Raw genomic sequence first — 17,592 nt, forward strand, 5'->3', positions numbered from 1 at the left:
CGCATATATAAGCAGCAGATGCCTTCGATGCCATCAATCCAACAAATGCCACCAGCGTCTTAGATGCATGCAGCAGATGCCACACATACAACACAACCTGCAAATGCCAAAAGTCTCGCAACACCCTTGCTATCTACAAATATGATGAGGAGGAGGAGTCCACATAATTAAGATTATAGTATTGTTATTCGTAATAATATAAGTATTGTTTATTTGAATAATTATTTTAAATGTTGTATGAATGTGACACTATAAGTATTTTTTATTTGAACATTTATTTTGATTGTTGTATTTAGTTATTTGAATGCTTTTATTGTAGTTAGGATTTCTAATTCATATAGTAGAAAATATTTTTATAAATTAATTTTTATTAGTTTTCGATATATATTTTAAATATAAATATAAATTAATCTTAAATTACAAAATTATTATTTTTTAAATAAAACTCATTGGGCACGACCTAATAGTATGGCTGACAGTGTGTTAACGAATTTAAATGAGTACTACATGTGTCGTGCCATTAGATCAGTCAATTAGCACGATGTTATTTGTGGTGCTCGTTGACGTTTTGTGGCACGAATCTATTGGCAGGACCAAAAGGACACGACAACTCGTGCCAAAATATCGATGGACACTGAAATTTAAGTTTGTTGGCACTAATTTAGTCGTGCCAATATTATTTTTTTCTTGTCGTAATATAGCTCAGTTAGCCAAAAAATAAACTCGAATAGTGTGTTAAAAAGTAATGCAAATTTGGCACATAGCAAATGTTATAACAAATTTAGAACAACATTTTCTCTGATGTAAAATTTGCATCACTATAAATGTACTACTTTTTATTTCTACTTAGATCATTTTTTATATTGTTATATTTAATTTTAGCATTAAATTATAAATCTTTTACATTTATTATTTATAGTTTTACATGATAAAATAATAATAAAATTATTATAATTTTTATATTTTTAATAAAAAAATATTAATTATATATTAAATTTTGTATCAAGTTTTATAATCGTATATTTGAGCATAAATATTGATGCAAATAAATCACAAATTATTTTTTGTTTCATGATATAATACAATTTTTGTATCTTTAGTCTTATACTAATAAAAATAAGATTCAAATATTTTATTGTAAATGTGACTGTTTTTTCTTAGGTGCGGGATATAATTATTGGAATTTAATTTAGACATAATAAATTATTTAAAAATTTTAAAAATTTTATTAATAATTGTAAATAACTACAATTTAGACCAAGAAAAAAATTGAACTAAAAAGTAGAGGTATACCAAATAGTGTACTACGTATTCTTGGATTGATATTTATAATATATTAAAAATAAAAATAAAAAGAGTGATGACATGAACTTTAAATTGTACGGAGAGAAATAAGTAAAGAATTAAATATAGTAAGGAATAATTAATTGATTATTATTTTTTTGCTGGGTAAGGAATAATTAATTGGATCCACTCCTTTTATAAGATCCTTTCAATGAAACGTAAATGCACTTTATTAGCATCAAAGCTTGGTGTTTTGCTTTCTTTACTGCCCAAAACCATAAACATTTATTTTTGACCTTGCGAGTTCTCCCGAACACTTCAAAAACCATGGCTTCTTCTGCCATGGGAGACACCGATGGCCGTGACGAAAGGGCCAAGTACTTGGGATTCAGTAGTATTGCTCCTCATCCATATTCTCCCACCGACTACAACGCCGGAGCAGACCACGAAACCGAAAAAGAGACAATCAGCTTCCCAGCTGTTGGTTCTCCCAAACACTTCAAAAAATCAAGCAGTGGTATCACAACTACCACTACTGGCTCCATTGAGAACTACCACAGCATTGAAATGACCCAAGTCTACGACAACGTCAGCGAAGACATCGAGAAAAACGGCGTCGTTGAAAGGTCAAGGTGGGTTCTCAACGCCCCTGAACCACCGGGGCTATTCCGTGAGGCGGCAGACTCGGTTAGGGACACCCTTGGTTCGATGAGAAACAAGTACTGTAAATCTCTGAAAAGCCAGAATAGTTTCACCAAAGGCATGCTCCTTGTTAACCGAAACATATTTCCTATTCTCGTATGGGGTCGAAACTACAGCGCAGCCAAGTTCAAGAATGATTTAATGGCTGGTTTAACCATTGCTAGCCTCTGTATTCCCCAGGTACGTACGTAATTCATTTTTATATTATATTAATGCATAAAGTTAAAGCTTTGAAAATAAATGACCAAATAAACTTTCATCTGATCAGAGTATTGGGTATGCAACTTTAGCAAGACTTGATCCTCAATATGGCCTTTGTAAGTCATGTACCTTCAGTGGTTTTCTAATTTCCTTACTAATTACTAATTGGATATTTATATATGGAATGATGAATATTATTAACTATAATTGTAGATACAAGTGTTGTACCACCACTTATCTACGCTGTAATGGGGACTTCGAGAGACATAGCGATTGGACCAGTGGCTGTGGTATCACTACTTTTACCTTCAATGATTCAGAAAATAGTAGACCCCGGAACTGATCCAATCACTTATAGGAACTTTGTTTTAACTGCAACTTTCTTCTGTGGTATCTTTCAAGGAGCCTTCGGTTTCTTCAGGTGTGTCTTCATAATAACACCACACTAATTTAATTTCTTCCAATATTATTACTCGTAATAAGTTATGTTTTAAATAATAACTTGGATCTTTTGAATTAATTAATATGTAAAATTTGTATAGGCTGGGATTTCTGGTGGATTTTCTTTCCCATGCTGCAATAGTGGGATTTATGGCTGGTGCCGCCATCATTATTGGGCTTCAACAACTGAAAGGATTACTTGGACTCACTCACTTTACCAACAAAACAGATATTATCTCTGTCACTAAAGCTGTTTGGAATTCAATTCACCATCCTGTATGTGTTCGTACCCTTCTTCTAATAATTTATTTAATTTCATATTCCTTTTATATTTTAAAGCTTTATTTATATATTTGTTAATGCTTTTCTGCTTCTTTTATTGCAGTGGAGTCCATATAATTTCATCATTGGTATTTCATTCCTGGGTTTTATCTTTTTCACTAGATTTCTGGTAAGTAATTAATAACATTAATTGGGATCATATGTTTCGCAATTGATATGGTGCATTTTATTATTGAATTCTACTATTTAATTATTAATACGATCATTCAAAAAAAAAAAATTATTAATACGAGAATTGCTAAGCAATTAAAAAATGACATGTCACCGAGTTAAGTAATCTAAAATATTAAATAACAATGCTCGTTTAATTATTATTTTAATGAACAAGTGTAGCATTTTACAGAATTACCTAATTATATAGCTAATTAAAGCACATAAATTTAATATATAATTGGGTGATTACTTAATTAATGAGGACATCAATAACACATAAAGGTGACAACTTGTTGCAATTGTTGGTTAATGATGTTATTTAAAATTATTTAATTGATTTATATTGTACTGATTAATTCACAAATAGTAATAAACGTGTTTGTGAAATTGTGCAGGGTAAAAAGAACAAGAAACTATTTTGGTTGCCGGCTATTGCACCATTGTTATCAGTTATATTATCAACTTTAATTGTATATGTAGCAAAAGCTGATAAAAATGGAGTTAAAATTGTTAAACATATCAAAGGTGGCATCAATCCTAGCTCACTTCATCAATTACAGCTTCATAGCCCCTTTGTTTGGGAAGTGGCAAAAATCGGACTCATTGTCGCCGTTGTCGCATTAACAGTAATAACTACTCTTTTATTATTTATTTATCTTTATTAGAATAAAACTATAAACCTTAAGCATTTTAGAATGTTATGATTATTTTAAATTTATTAATTAATGCAGGAAGCAATTGCAGTGGGTCGGTCTTTTGCAACAATGAAAGGGTACCACCTTGATGGAAACAAAGAGATGGTGGCAATGGGATCCATGAACATAATTGGATCCTTAACTTCTTGTTATGTCGCCACTGGTAATTATTAAAATGATCATTATAAATAATAAATATTTATTCGGTTATATATATTATAATACAAAATATGATGATGATAATATGGGGGCCGGATGGGGCAGGTTCATTTTCCCGGACTGCAGTGAATTTCAGTGCAGGTTGTGAAACGCTGGTATCAAACATAGTGATGGGCATTACAGTTCTGATATCTCTTCAATTTTTGACAAAGCTGCTGTATTACACACCCACAGCAATACTGGCTTCCATAATTCTGTCAGCTCTGCCTGGACTTATCAACCTCAATGCAGCCTACCATATTTGGAAGCTTGATAAGCTTGACTTTCTAGCTTGTATTGGTGCCTTTTTTGGGGTTCTCTTTGCTTCTGTTGAGATCGGTCTTACAGTTGCGGTAAGCCTTTTAATTAAATTATAAATACGTGTATATATAGGGAGACGATTTTGTACCACAGCCGTTAGATGGAGAGTTATTTGAACTAAGGGTTGAGGTTAATCTATGGGTAATTAGAGTTAAAAAATAGTAACGTACTTTGAAACCCATTTAATGTACTACATAATACATTCTATAAAAGTACATTACACTACAAAATTGTGTCCCTATATCTTAAGATTTTATAGAAGTATACACCTAGTGTAGTGGCTGCAGGGACCCATTGGCAAATTTCTTACTAGGTATGATGGGCAAATCATGTGCGCGTTTATCTAATTGTTGGACTTTTCTCCACCATTGATTCAACTTTGCAATTTCTAGGGTGTACAAATAACACAAAACATTTATCAATAAAAAGCTTTTTTTTTATATGATTCTAATTAAAGGTAACGATATAGCTGAATGATAAAGTTACTCTCCTGTGCAATAGATATACACACCTATATATATAGCGACCTCTTTTCTTATTATTCTTTTATCTTTTTTTGGACTTCAAACTATAGCTTTTATATATTCTCTGCTTACGACAATACAGTACTTTACAATTTTTCATGTCATACTCCTTTTTATATATATATATACACACACATTTATGAGTATATTATTGCTTACATTAAAAATTAAAAATATTAGCCGTAAAACTACTTAAATCTTATGCTATTTACCTTTACATTAGTAAATTGTTTTTAAATACCATTGAGGATTGTTTATGTGTACCTAAATATGCACATATAATGTTTTTGATTAGTTTACCTAATTTTTAATATTAAAATCCTAACCCATTCGAACAGGGGTTTATACCCTTTGATGTTCAGAGCTCTTAGTAAAAAATATAAATAATATGCTTTCTATTTAAAATTATTTATGTTTAAGAATAATTATAATAAATCATAATGTATTATCCTTCGAGTATAAAAAAGGAATTAAGTGCCACCAATTTTGTTATTAAATTTAGACCATTTGAAAAAAAAAATGATTAAGATAGTAAAATCTTAATAAATTAATTATGGCCACCAATAAAAACAATTCAGTAATTGAAAATAGTCATACATAGTATTGATGAAAGTGTCACAGTTAAATTAATAAATATTTTTCTATAATGAATTAAATTATTTTACAATTATATTTCACGGATATAACTCATCACACCCATATACAAGCCAACTAGGTACGTAGCTAAGACGTAATCGTACATGTGATAGATATACAGTATAATAATATTGAAGACAGAGTTAATTAAATTAAATATAATATGTTTGTGATGATTTTGCAGGTGACAATATCGTTTGTAAAGATAATTCTGATATCGATAAGACCGGGGACGGAAACCCTAGGAAAGCTTCCGGGAACTGATGTGTTTTGCGATATTCAGCAATATCCGATGGCCATTCAAATTCCTGGAACAATCATTATTCGAATCAAGCCCGCCTTGCTTTGTTTTGCCAATGCTAACTTCATCAGAGAAAGGTTTATTTATATATATATTGATAATTTTATTTATTTAAAACCCGTACGACACAATATATTTAGATTATATTTTCTAGTAATACATACAAATTTTTGTTATATATACACATGAAGGATTATGAACTGGATATCGGAGGACATAGAAGAAAATACCAAAAGGACTATTTATAAACTTCTCATTCTTGACATGTCTAGTAAGTAATCCATCCATAATTTCTCTTTATATTATTATATATTTATATATATATATATATAGTTTGAGTGTGCAACAAAGTTCAATAGTTATTAAAAATGGAAAAAAATTATGAGTATATATGGATGGACAATAGATCCTTAAAGCTTAGTCTCAAAGCAAACAAATATCATATTAATATGCATATAGATGGTGTCCAACATTCCAACAATAATAATATTATTATTATTATTATTATTATTATTATTATTATTATTATTATTATTATTATTATTATTATAAGGAGCGAGAGTCTAAGTGTTAGTTAGTTTTGTTATTTTCAATTCTTGTTGTAATAAAGATAGTTAATTACATTTAGAGATTATTCTTTTATTCTTTATCAAGGGCTTTCCCTATATAAGGAGTACATACAAAATATACAGCAGACAAGTATCTTATGATACTCATTCAATAAAATTAATATTATATTTCCTAATATGGTATCATAAGTAAAAATTCAAAAAATCCCAACACAAAATTTCTAAATTGATTTCTTGATTCAATCTTCAATGGTGACTACTCAAGTTACTAGTATGAATCCTCATGGGATGTCTGCAGCTCCTCCCGAAAAATGATTTGCTCCCTAAATAGATGCTCTTGATGTTCTTGATCAGAAGATAGTTCACCCTCAATTTTCTTTTTTTCTATTAAAAATTATCTTCTTCTTTCTTTGGATTTTATGATATATTTCCTCTTATTAATATATTATTTTAGTTAGTTTATTATTTTAGTTCTTGTTGGTATTCTTTATCAAGGACTCTCTTTATATAAAGAGTACATTCTCATTCTCTTGTATACTCAATATACAACACATAAGTATTTTATGATATATTTCCTCTTATTAATATATTATACATTAATTAATATATAAAGATAGATGCATTTCATTTTATGATATGCATTATAGGTATATATTTCCTTGAAAAGATTTAAAAATTTGATGGGTGCGAAAAAAAAACAATATTGGATAAAAGAAATAATAAATTCATCGATCAAACATGATTTATAACATGTACAACTTGCTTATTATAATAATATCTACAATTACATGTGTCTGTCTAGGTTTGCTGAATATTGATACATCAGGAATAGCTTGTCTTGAAGATATGCATAGAAATTTGAATGCACAAGGAATCCAGGTACTTTAGTTTTTTTGCATTGATAAGCATTAATTTTAATTACCTCTCGTATTTTTTTTTTTTTAAGTTGACTAATTGATCTTTCATTTGTTTTCTTTTCCTTTTCTACAGATAGCTATTGCCAACCCTAGATGGCAAGTGATTCACAAGCTAAAACTAGCTGAGTTTGTGAGTAAAATTGAAGGAAGGATCTTCTTGACTGTGGGAGAAGCTGTGATGAATTATGCAACTGCAAAATTTCCTGTGCGTACCACTACTTAATTTTCCTAATTTTAATCCTTTTTTAAGGGGTGTCAATCTTCTTTGTTTGTGGTCCAAATGTACCTCTTCACTTCACTTGCATTAACACACTTTGAAAATAAAATAAGAAAAGGTACTTGTAAGTGCTATTAGAAAGAGTTTGATTGTAATAACATTTAAAAAAAATTGATGATGGTATTGTAATGTAAAATATCAACAATAATCTGGCTATAATAACAACAGGTTCATTTTGCAAAGTGCTAATATTTGTACAAGAGTAGATTAGATTATATTGTTTTGCAGACTACATTAGTCCACAATATTGGTACATATTAAATCCACTTAACTATTTTATGTACATATTATATCCACTTAAACAATCAAATCTTCACTTATTATATATATGAAAAATTATAGTAAAATATATATATAAAAAAAAAATTAGGTTAATCATTTAATTTGCTGCAATTTTAATATTTATAGGACCAAATTAAAATTTAAATATTTTTACAAAATTTAATTAACTTTTTTATTGTATTTTTATGGAGCCTATGAAAAAACCTAAAAAAAGATTGAAGAAAACATGAAAACAATATAAAAATATAACAATGTAAAGTCAATAATTCGTATTTTTGTATTAAAAAAAAAACTTCTAGCACGTAAAATTTATAATGATTCGAAACTTGATATGTTCGTTTTAATATTTAGAAGATTTATTGATTTTGATTATGTTAAAAAAATTATTGAAAATTTACTATTAAAAATATCAAATATAAAATAATTCGTCCAATCTACATTCTTAAATCCAATTGTACCTTCCCAATTATTTATCAAACAAAATTTCTTATAAAATCATAGGTGTATCCATATATCTTTATATATTAAAAGTGCCTATCTAACGGCAATTCTTGGTTTAACGTCAATTCTTGGTTTAACGGAACATTTTTTTTCCTTTTAACGTTTTAAGTAACGTCGTTAACCTATTCTTCTTATCTAAACAAAACTAAAAAAAAGGAAAAAAAAAACCTTAAACAGAATGTCTCACGAATCGATCTATCGATTATTAACAATGGCCTCACGAATTCAAAGAACGTCTCAAAATCGCAATTGATCGATCCTCTCTTCTTTTGAAGAAATCAAAATCGGAGAACGACTGCAACAATTATCGCATCTTCCATTCTCTGTGACCTTACGATTAGTTTTAAAAGCCCTAACCTAACCAAGATCTCTCACTCCCACTTCCACTCCCACTCCCAATCAATTGTAATCCCTTTCTCCACACCTGAAATCCAAATCCGATTCATTGGTGTGCCCATGAAGCCACTCGTATTATCAAAGCCAATCCCAACATTTGAAGAAATCAAAATCAGAGAACGACTGCAACAATGATCGCATCTTCCATTCTCTGTGACCTTACGATTAGTTTTAAAAGCCCTAACCTAACCAAGATCTCTCACTCCCACTCCCACTCCCAATCAATTGTAATTCCTTTCTCCACACCTTAAATCCCAATCCGATTCATTGGTGTGCCCATGAACCCACTCGTATTATCAAAGCCAATCCCAGCATCATGACCCTAAATTCTGGGCGACATGGTCTCATTGGGACAAATGGGGTGCTAGGATTCCCATTTCATTTCTCTTCTATGACAATATTGGCTCTCAGGTCAAAGCTCCAGAAAAAGAAGGCACCATTTTCTTACAGGTTATCTTCTTCTTTTAAATTATTATTGTTACTCAATGGATTTTTTTTAAGAGGTTCATGCTAAGAAAATTGAGGGAATTTCCTATCACAAAAGATGAAATTCTTGAAGTTGGTATTTCATTAGGTGTTCCTCATTTTTTTCTAGGCCTATATGTGGACATTACAGGAATGGTAAAAGGAAAGGTCTATTTGATTTACCATAACTATTTTGAAATTATAAGAATACTATAATATTAAATCTTTGTATTTGTTATCAAAAATTTTATACTTTGTTGTACTTTTGTTATTGTGAAGATCAACATTTCTTATTGGGTGCATCATTTTCTGGTCGAAGCACTGGTACTGACGGTCAGAGGGATGCTCTTGGAAAAGTTTCCACAAGTTTTTATTTTACAGCCTCATTTATAGTACTGAAATGTATCAACACAAGTTCTTGGCCACGTGAGTTTCAACCTTCAATTTTAATTGAAAATTGTAATTTCAAGGTTTTACAAATGGTTCTCAAAGGTACATTGAACTGATTTTTCCTTTTGAAAGATTACTGAATAATGCTTATCAATAAGGTAATTTTTTAATAGAGTACTCATATGTGAATTTAGATTATGGTCGGAATATATATCATATCTATCCACTGGAAAAAATAGAGGGAAAGGAAAGAGGGTTAATACAATTTCACAGATGAAGTTGCAAGGTGATAAAATTAGAAGAAAGGGGATCTCTCTTTAGCTATTGAGGTATGTCATTAATTATTTAATATAATTGTTGTTTGTTTTCTATATATATTGAGATACAAAGCTCTCTCACTATATGTTGGTATTTTTAATTAGAGTAAATAGTATGCCTTCCTCTAAGCTTTGACATAATAACATGTTGCTTGGTTGTAATGTATATAGAATACGATTACTTTACTATATAACTTATTGTTTCTATGCTTTTTCTTTCTCTATAATCTACATAGATTAGATATTATTTTTACCATGTTCAATTTCTTTCTTTTTTATTTTTTATTTAATTGATGTGTAATTTTACTGATTTTTCTAATAATTGAGAATAGTTATTTCTAATCATTTTACTGCATTTTATTCTTATTCATTTTATACACTAAATATTTTTTTTTGACATCTTCTTCAGGTGAAGTGGAGTGAAGTTTCAACTCCCTAAAGATACACTTGATATTGTGTTGATGTCAATGACTTACATTAACTTTCCTTTTGATTTGTTTCTTCCAAAAAGAAATCTTTTTGGTCGTAGACATGCTTTTTGGATAGATTTTATGTATAATGATAGTGATGATAAAATTTAGTTCTTGTTTGTTATGTTTAGTGTATCTTTGTAGTTTAACATATTTGCATAAAGAAACATGTCATGGTATTTGATTTAAAGGAATGATGTTAGTGGGGATATTCTTTATTTTTGTGTACAGATTAAGGTATATGCCATTCCCAACCAAAGAAGAAGAAGATGCAGTAGTCATCTTATTGGTTTGGATTGGATTGTTTCTGTCTGAGCTTTGGTTCACTCTTTATTGGCTTGTCACACTTGTGGTTCGATGGAATCCCGTATATCGTCACACTTTCAAAGACAGGCTAATTCACAAGTCAGCATATTATTATCCATATCTCTATCATGTATGTATAGTATATATTCTAATAGTAATATATAACTTGTAATTAAATAGCAGGTATGGGGAGAAGGATTTGCCGGGGGTGGACATATTTGTGTGCACAGCTGACCCAAAAGCAGAGCCACCGTTGATGGTGGTGAACACGGTGTTGTCAGTGATGGCTTATGACTACCCTCCACACAAGCTTAGCGTGTACCTTCGACGATGGTGCTTCGGAGTTGACATTTTATGCTCGTTAGAGGCCTCTCGAATTCTCAAAGAAATGGCTTCCTTTCTGTAACAAGTTCAAAATAGAACCCAGATCTCTTGAGGCTTATTTGACCAACAATGAAGCTTCTCAACCACTCGATGATCATCATGGTCAATGGACCTCCATCAAGGTATATTATATTTATATGTGAAGCAACTCTCCTCTTCTACATAGTGGTTTTATGGGTTTGCATTATACTATTCTATGTTGTGCAATTTTCATTGCCTTTAATTATTTTTATTGAAATTTCAATTTGTTAATCTTTGTACCATTTTTTTTATGTTTTAAAAGATATATGGCTTTTTAAATTCTCATGTATTTTTAGAGTCAAGTTATAGTTCTCTCTGAGACATATTATAATAAATCTAATATGCACACTAATTAAAACAGAGATCCCTTTTGTCTTAATATCAAATCAAAACAAAACAGAGATACCTAATCAAAATAGCAAGTAGTTATATTTTTATTTGAAGATTAATTAGGTTATATGTGAAAAAAAATCATGTATTTTTTTCATTTTTATAGAGATTATATGAAGACATGAAGACAAGAATTAAAAGTGCTACAAAAGTTGGCAAAATTTCAGAAATGTTACGAAGAACACACAAGGGGTTTCTTGAGTGGGACTCGGTTTCAAGGCATTACCATTTACCTATTCATACATATTAATTAATATCCTACTACCATTATAATTCTGATGGTATTAATGCTCTACTTACTAAAAGTAGAAATTAGGATCTTGATCATTAAATCCTGTAAAAGTAACCATCTGTGATTAAGGTTAAATAACAAGTGACTATATTATGTATGTAAGAATGCTCATTCCTTTCCCATGCATATATGCTTTGTACATATTATTATCGATGGAACATGGAAGAGATCCCAAGGCTGTGGACATTGATGGGCATGCTTTGCCAACTTTGGTATATTTGGCACGTGAAAAGAGACCCCAATACCACCACAACTTCAAAGTAGGGGCGATGAACTCACTGGTTTTAAGCTTTTCTTTGGCTGAATACTTTTTTTATAGCTATCTAAGAAAGAAAACTTAAAAGCTAAGAGCATGTTTGGTATTGTTTTCTGTTTTTTGTTTTCAAAAAATTATTTTTAGAAATGAGAACAAAAAATAGTTTTTGAAGTTTTTAAAAATAAGTCATGTTTGATTAGTGTTTTTTAAAAACAATATTGACCAAAAGTGAATTGGTTTTTAAAACAGAAAACAACATTTTGTTGTTTTCAAAATTCTTGTTTTTTGTAACTTTGTTTTCTGAAAACTGTTTTTAAAAAACAATGCCAAACAAACCAAATTGTTTTCAAAAAATAGTTTTCTGTTTTTAAAAATAAAAAACAGTTTTTTAGTTATGATGCCAAACATGCACTAATCTTTTTGTGTCCTACTAGATAAGAGAATCGGCCCAAATCAGCAATGCTCTGATAATTCTCAACGTGGACTGTGACATGTATTCGAACTACTTAGAATCAGTGAGAGATGCAATGTACTTCTTTTTGGATAAAGAAAAGGGTCATGAGATTGCATATGTTCAGTTTCCACAAGCATTTGAGAATCTCACAGAGAATGATATTTACAGCAGTTCCTTGAGACTTATAATGGAGGTAAATTTGCCCATAGCCAGAGATTTTTGAGCACCATTTTCTTTAATTTGATTTGATAAGACCAAACCAATGCATGTATATGATGATCCCAAGGTTGATCTTCGAGGATTTGACTCTAATGGAGGGCCTTGCTATATTGGCACCGGGTGCTTTCATAGAAGGGAATCTCTGTCTGGTAAGAAATACAATGAGGCAAGTAATAAAGTATACTCGAATGGAAAAGAAAGAATGAAGATAAGGGAATTAGTGCAGAAGATAAGCATTTTACTATGAGTTCAAAGTACAATCAATACACCATTCAAGCAGCTGAACCAATGGAAGAGTAGGGAGAAGTTTCACTATACTCTTTTTAGTTTTTCAAATAATATTCCATATATTAAGACTTTTTTAATAATTTTTTCTTCTATTTTAAGATCGAACATTTTCTTTAATTTTAGTTACATAATGTTTGTTTTAAATTTTGCAAAACTTATATCTTGTTCCTCTAAATTCTCTATAAGTAAATAATAAGTATTATTTTGTTATGACTTAAATATACCCAATTATATTTTACTAATCAAATATGATAGCACACATATTACTTTAATAAAACAAATGATTCACATGATCATACATTTAGATACAATTTAAACAAAACAACAAAGAACTAAACTCTAAATAAGACTAATATTTACGTGCTTCGGCACGTAACTTCTAACTAGTATATATATATATACTAGCAAAAAATTACGTGCGAGGCATGTATATTAAATTTATGCTAGTTTTTTTCTATGTTATTTGAAAGTGATACAATTAAAAATTAAAGAAAAAATATTATTAATTACTAGGTGAGATTATTATTATGTGTATCTAAATATTATATTTTATAATGTTGTCAATTAAAAGTGAATACCGAATGGAATATGTTGACCGAGGTTTTCGGCAACTAATAAAATATGAATATAATAATGAGCTGTAAGAAAGCGAGATGAAGACTTTTTACGTGGTTGGGGCGTTAATGAGCCTTAGTCCACGAGCCACTGATATTTATGGATGTCTTTAATACAGATTCTACACTTGGGAGAATGTTTCTCTCTTTAATACAAAGAATGTTCTTGGTGAGTTTTTTCTCTGTTTGCTCTTAAGCAGCCAAGATTCTCCGACCCCATTAAATGAGCTTTGAGGGGGTATTTATAGTGTTTTTGTGGGGCAATCCCTAGAATTGTTCTTACACATGTGTCTGTAAGTCTCCATAAAGTTGGGCATTTCCGATGAATATACCATGGGTGATGCATGGTCAAATCCCTAGGTGCTGTAGGGTTTTTATGGAGAATGTCCTTTTTGTCTTATGATTGACGTGACTCTTCGCAGAGTAGCCGTCGCTAGACTTAAATGATCATTACTGTGGCGCTGCTGTTTGGGGGATGTGCCGTCAGACTTTATTGCGTGTTACAGTCCCAACACGCTTCCTCCCATGCGGCATTAAATGCGACTCGACTTCTCGAGAGAGACCTGACACATCCCGGAGTGCCTTTAAGCTATGCTCGCTTCCGGGAGTACCTTGTACTCCGGGTGCATCTTCCGGGACCCATGCGAATAACGCTTCCTGGTGTCATACAAAGACTTAGCAGTTCTTCTCAAGTAATTTGATCCACGTGTCCCTTCCTGATTGGTCCACGTACATTGGGCGATTTTAGGAGCAACATTTACCCCCCAAGCCTTGTTTACTTAGTAAAAATAAACCAAGGCTTGTTCGAGTGTCTCCAGTTGACCCCTTGTTTCCCCAGCTCGAGTCTCGAGCGCGTGGGGGCACATTAAATGATGTTATTTAATGTGACAATACGCTTGTTCGTAGGAATGTTTCCAGCCGCCTCCTCGGTCTTATGATACGACTTGGGGCGCGTGAAGGTGTGTCTAATAATGGCATTAAATGCAGTGATTCACTTTTGCAGAGGTCGATTCGTTTCACGCCCCATGATTGATGCGGCGCATTGATGGTGTCAGGCGGATACTCAAACGTTTGCACCGCCTTAATGGTAGATTGATCTAGCCCGTTGATCTTTTGGGAATTCGAATCGTGCGTTTCCCCTGCCGTACGATTGGTAGGTGAAGACGCCTGTTCCTCATGCATTTTTGCCTATAAAAGCCACCACCTTTCCTTCATTTCGGTTACTTTCCATTCCTTACCATCTTTGCTCGAATTTCTCAGAGAGAAAAATTCCTCAAAGTAGCACAAACCGTCTTAACACTTAAACACTTTCTGTAATCTTCCCGTGTTCGATTTCGCCAGTGCTTTTCAACTCTCGCTCAACCATACCCAGTCCTCCCAGTTCAACAATCAACTGTAAGTTTTTCGCATCTTTAGACACTAACATGCTTACATTTATTTTGTTTGTTTTCTGGGTTCGTACTCAGAGATTTCTGGAGCGTGAGTGTTCGAGTTCTTTGAGTTCTGCTTTTACGTTTTACTGTATTAGTTGTAGGCGTACAGTTTCGTTTGAAGAAGGCCGTGTATCCTTCGTTTAGCGATTGCTTAGGGCATAGGAAGACTTTTCTTTTCCTTTTTGCAAAACCACTGTTACTGCGACTTTACTGCACCCGACACTTGTTCAGGGATTCTCTTTCGAGTTTCCCAGGTGACACGTGTCCGGAGGGGGCCTCTTTCCAGCGGTTAGGGGACCCCCACTCCCTTTTTTCTGGTTTAGGGTTTGATACGGGGCCTAACTGCTGGGTTTTTTCTTTTTGTTTTTCTCAGAGCATAACATGTCTGCTTCTGGCTCGAAGTCCTCGAAGAAGAAGGGGAAGAATATTGCCACCCTGGAGGAGGTTTCTCTGGGACCTGTTGCCCAGGAAGGGTACAAGTCCCGTGCCACTGGCTGGGAGGCGGCCGAGCTTCGATCGACCCTGACCTGCCCTCACCAGCTGGAGAACATTATTAACGTGGCTGGAATCAAACCCTCTACTTCGGGGACCTTCCACCGGCCTCCCCGTGACTCGGAGACGCCCAACTTCAACTATGATGGCTTCGGGGCCTGGAGTCAGACCCATCTGATGGCCGGTGCAATGCTCCCGCTCCAGGATTATTTTGTCAATTTTCTTGTATTTGTCGGCCTTGCGCCATACCAACTTATTCCTCAAGCTTACCGCCTGCTCTCAGGCTTATTTATTTTTTACGCCGCACGCGGCTGGGGGTCTCCCAGCCCGGCGGAGATTTTATATTTTTACGAACTTGTATCCGTCCCCAAGAAAGGGGACAAATTTAAGGACGGTTTTTATGGGTTCCGGATCCACCCTGCTAACGAAGGGAAGGTTCTGTATAATAGGCAGACTCATGTTAAGGAGTACCGCCACCGATTTTTCTTCTCCTCCGGTTTTAGGGCCGTGGACCATCCGGAGCTTCTCACGGAGTGGGTGCGGATCCCACCTTACCAGCGGACGCTTACCACTCAGGCTTTCCTTCGAAGGGCCCAAGCCTTCGCCTCCTACGACAATGCCGATCTTGACGTCGGGGGCCTGGTCACCACGGAGAATTGTAGAAAGGCCAAACTTATCCTTTCTCACCAATCCGTGGATGACTCCAACCTTTCCAAGGTTATCTGCCCTAACGTGAGGGCGCCAGTCGCGGAGAAGGCCTTCCGGGATGAGCTTATTGCTACGGCAGAGAAGAAGTACCAAGATTATCTCTACCGGAAGGCCCAGGAGAAGGCGTATTCCGGCCTGTGCCGCCTCTGGGAGAGGGCTTCGCGTGGGGAGCCCGGTGGTGCGGAGGAGCCAAGCCATTGGCGGGAAGTCCGAAGCAAAATTTTTTGACAAGATACTTCAAGAAGAGATTGGAGGTCCTTCCGCCGGGGGACCCCTTCGTCTTGAAGGTTCTTCTGAGAACTGCACTTCCCGCCTCGGCCTTCGGTCCCCGAACCAAATTCGGGCGCTCCCGTGCTAGCACTTCGGTGCCGGTGGTAAGTCTCCTTTGATAATTCAATATGTCCCTTCCGTTGATGAATATACCAGTCGTAGGCCCATAGGGTTCGACGAGCGTCTCCGTAGGTTTAAGATGCCGTCGACCCGGTGGGGGGATCATTTGAAGGAGTTTTATTTTACAAACTTAGGAGATTACCTAGGTCGGTCCCGGATGGGCCCCGGCCCTCCGGAACCTATTCCCTTAGGTCCGTCGGCTTACATAGCGTCCAGCTGGTTTCGGCCCTCGGACAGTTATCTTGGAGATGATGCTGCCAGCATTAAAGTTCGGGACTTTGCTAGGGCCGAACTAGGGAGTCCGGGTAGGAGTAGTTTATTTGCTGCACCTTTTTGTAAGTAGTTTCTCACGGACTTTTAACACTTGCTTGTTTTATTGGAACAGGTACCTCCATGGATGCCATCCTGGAACGGCTGGCTGGGATCCATACTCCGGTGGCTCCTCCGGCTTTCACCCCCTCTCCCCCGGCCCCTTCCTTGAAGGTTTCCTCCGGCGCTCCTCCCGAAACCATCGACTTGGTGGATGACGAGGAGGTGCTTCCGGGAGAAGGCCAGGGGAAAGGGTGGGACTTCTCGGAGGAAGCCGCCGAGGGTGCTGGAGAACCTCAAGCTCTTCCAGTGGTAGCAGAGGAGGACGAGGAGTCTGAAGTGGCTCTGATTCGCAAGCGTAAGGGCAAGATGATCGCCCAGGACGAGCCGAAGAGGCCTCGGAGGGCCGACACTCCCGCTCATGGCCTAGACGGCGGGGTTTCTCCGATGGAGGAAAATCCTGCTCCTCCTCGCATTGAGCTTACCCCGATTCCGGGGGATGAGGCAAGGCAGGAGCTTCGCATAGCCAAACATAACTATGCTATGGACGAGTACTCCCGAGGATATGCCGATGTGGAGGCCCTTAGGAGGATTTTGCGAGCGGAGGTTGAGGCGAGTATTAACCATCCGGACTATCATGATCCGTGGAACCTC

General features: G+C 34.5%; 1 protein-coding gene and 1 pseudogene across 1 annotated transcript; both read left to right on the forward strand.

Annotated features, from left to right (window-relative positions):
• The first annotated feature begins 1,452 nt into the window (after positions 1 to 1,452).
• LOC115712267 (low affinity sulfate transporter 3) lies at positions 1,453 to 7,743 on the forward strand. Its single transcript, XM_030640525.2, has 12 exons — positions 1,453 to 2,166; positions 2,255 to 2,303; positions 2,401 to 2,608; positions 2,730 to 2,904; positions 3,014 to 3,079; positions 3,519 to 3,749; positions 3,855 to 3,981; positions 4,083 to 4,369; positions 5,682 to 5,875; positions 5,990 to 6,069; positions 7,170 to 7,246; positions 7,358 to 7,743. Exons 1-12 carry the CDS (start codon positions 1,507 to 1,509, stop codon positions 7,505 to 7,507), a joined length of 2,304 nt encoding a protein of 767 aa, XP_030496385.2. The 5' UTR covers positions 1,453 to 1,506; the 3' UTR covers positions 7,508 to 7,743.
• Positions 7,744 to 8,486: 743 nt separating this feature from the next.
• LOC115725771 (cellulose synthase-like protein E6) lies at positions 8,487 to 13,205 on the forward strand (annotated as a pseudogene).
• The last annotated feature ends 4,387 nt before the right edge of the window (positions 13,206 to 17,592 follow it).

This window comes from Cannabis sativa, chromosome 4, assembly GCF_029168945.1.
Source record: "Cannabis sativa cultivar Pink pepper isolate KNU-18-1 chromosome 4, ASM2916894v1, whole genome shotgun sequence".
NCBI classification, from domain to species: Eukaryota; Viridiplantae; Streptophyta; class Magnoliopsida; order Rosales; family Cannabaceae; genus Cannabis; species Cannabis sativa.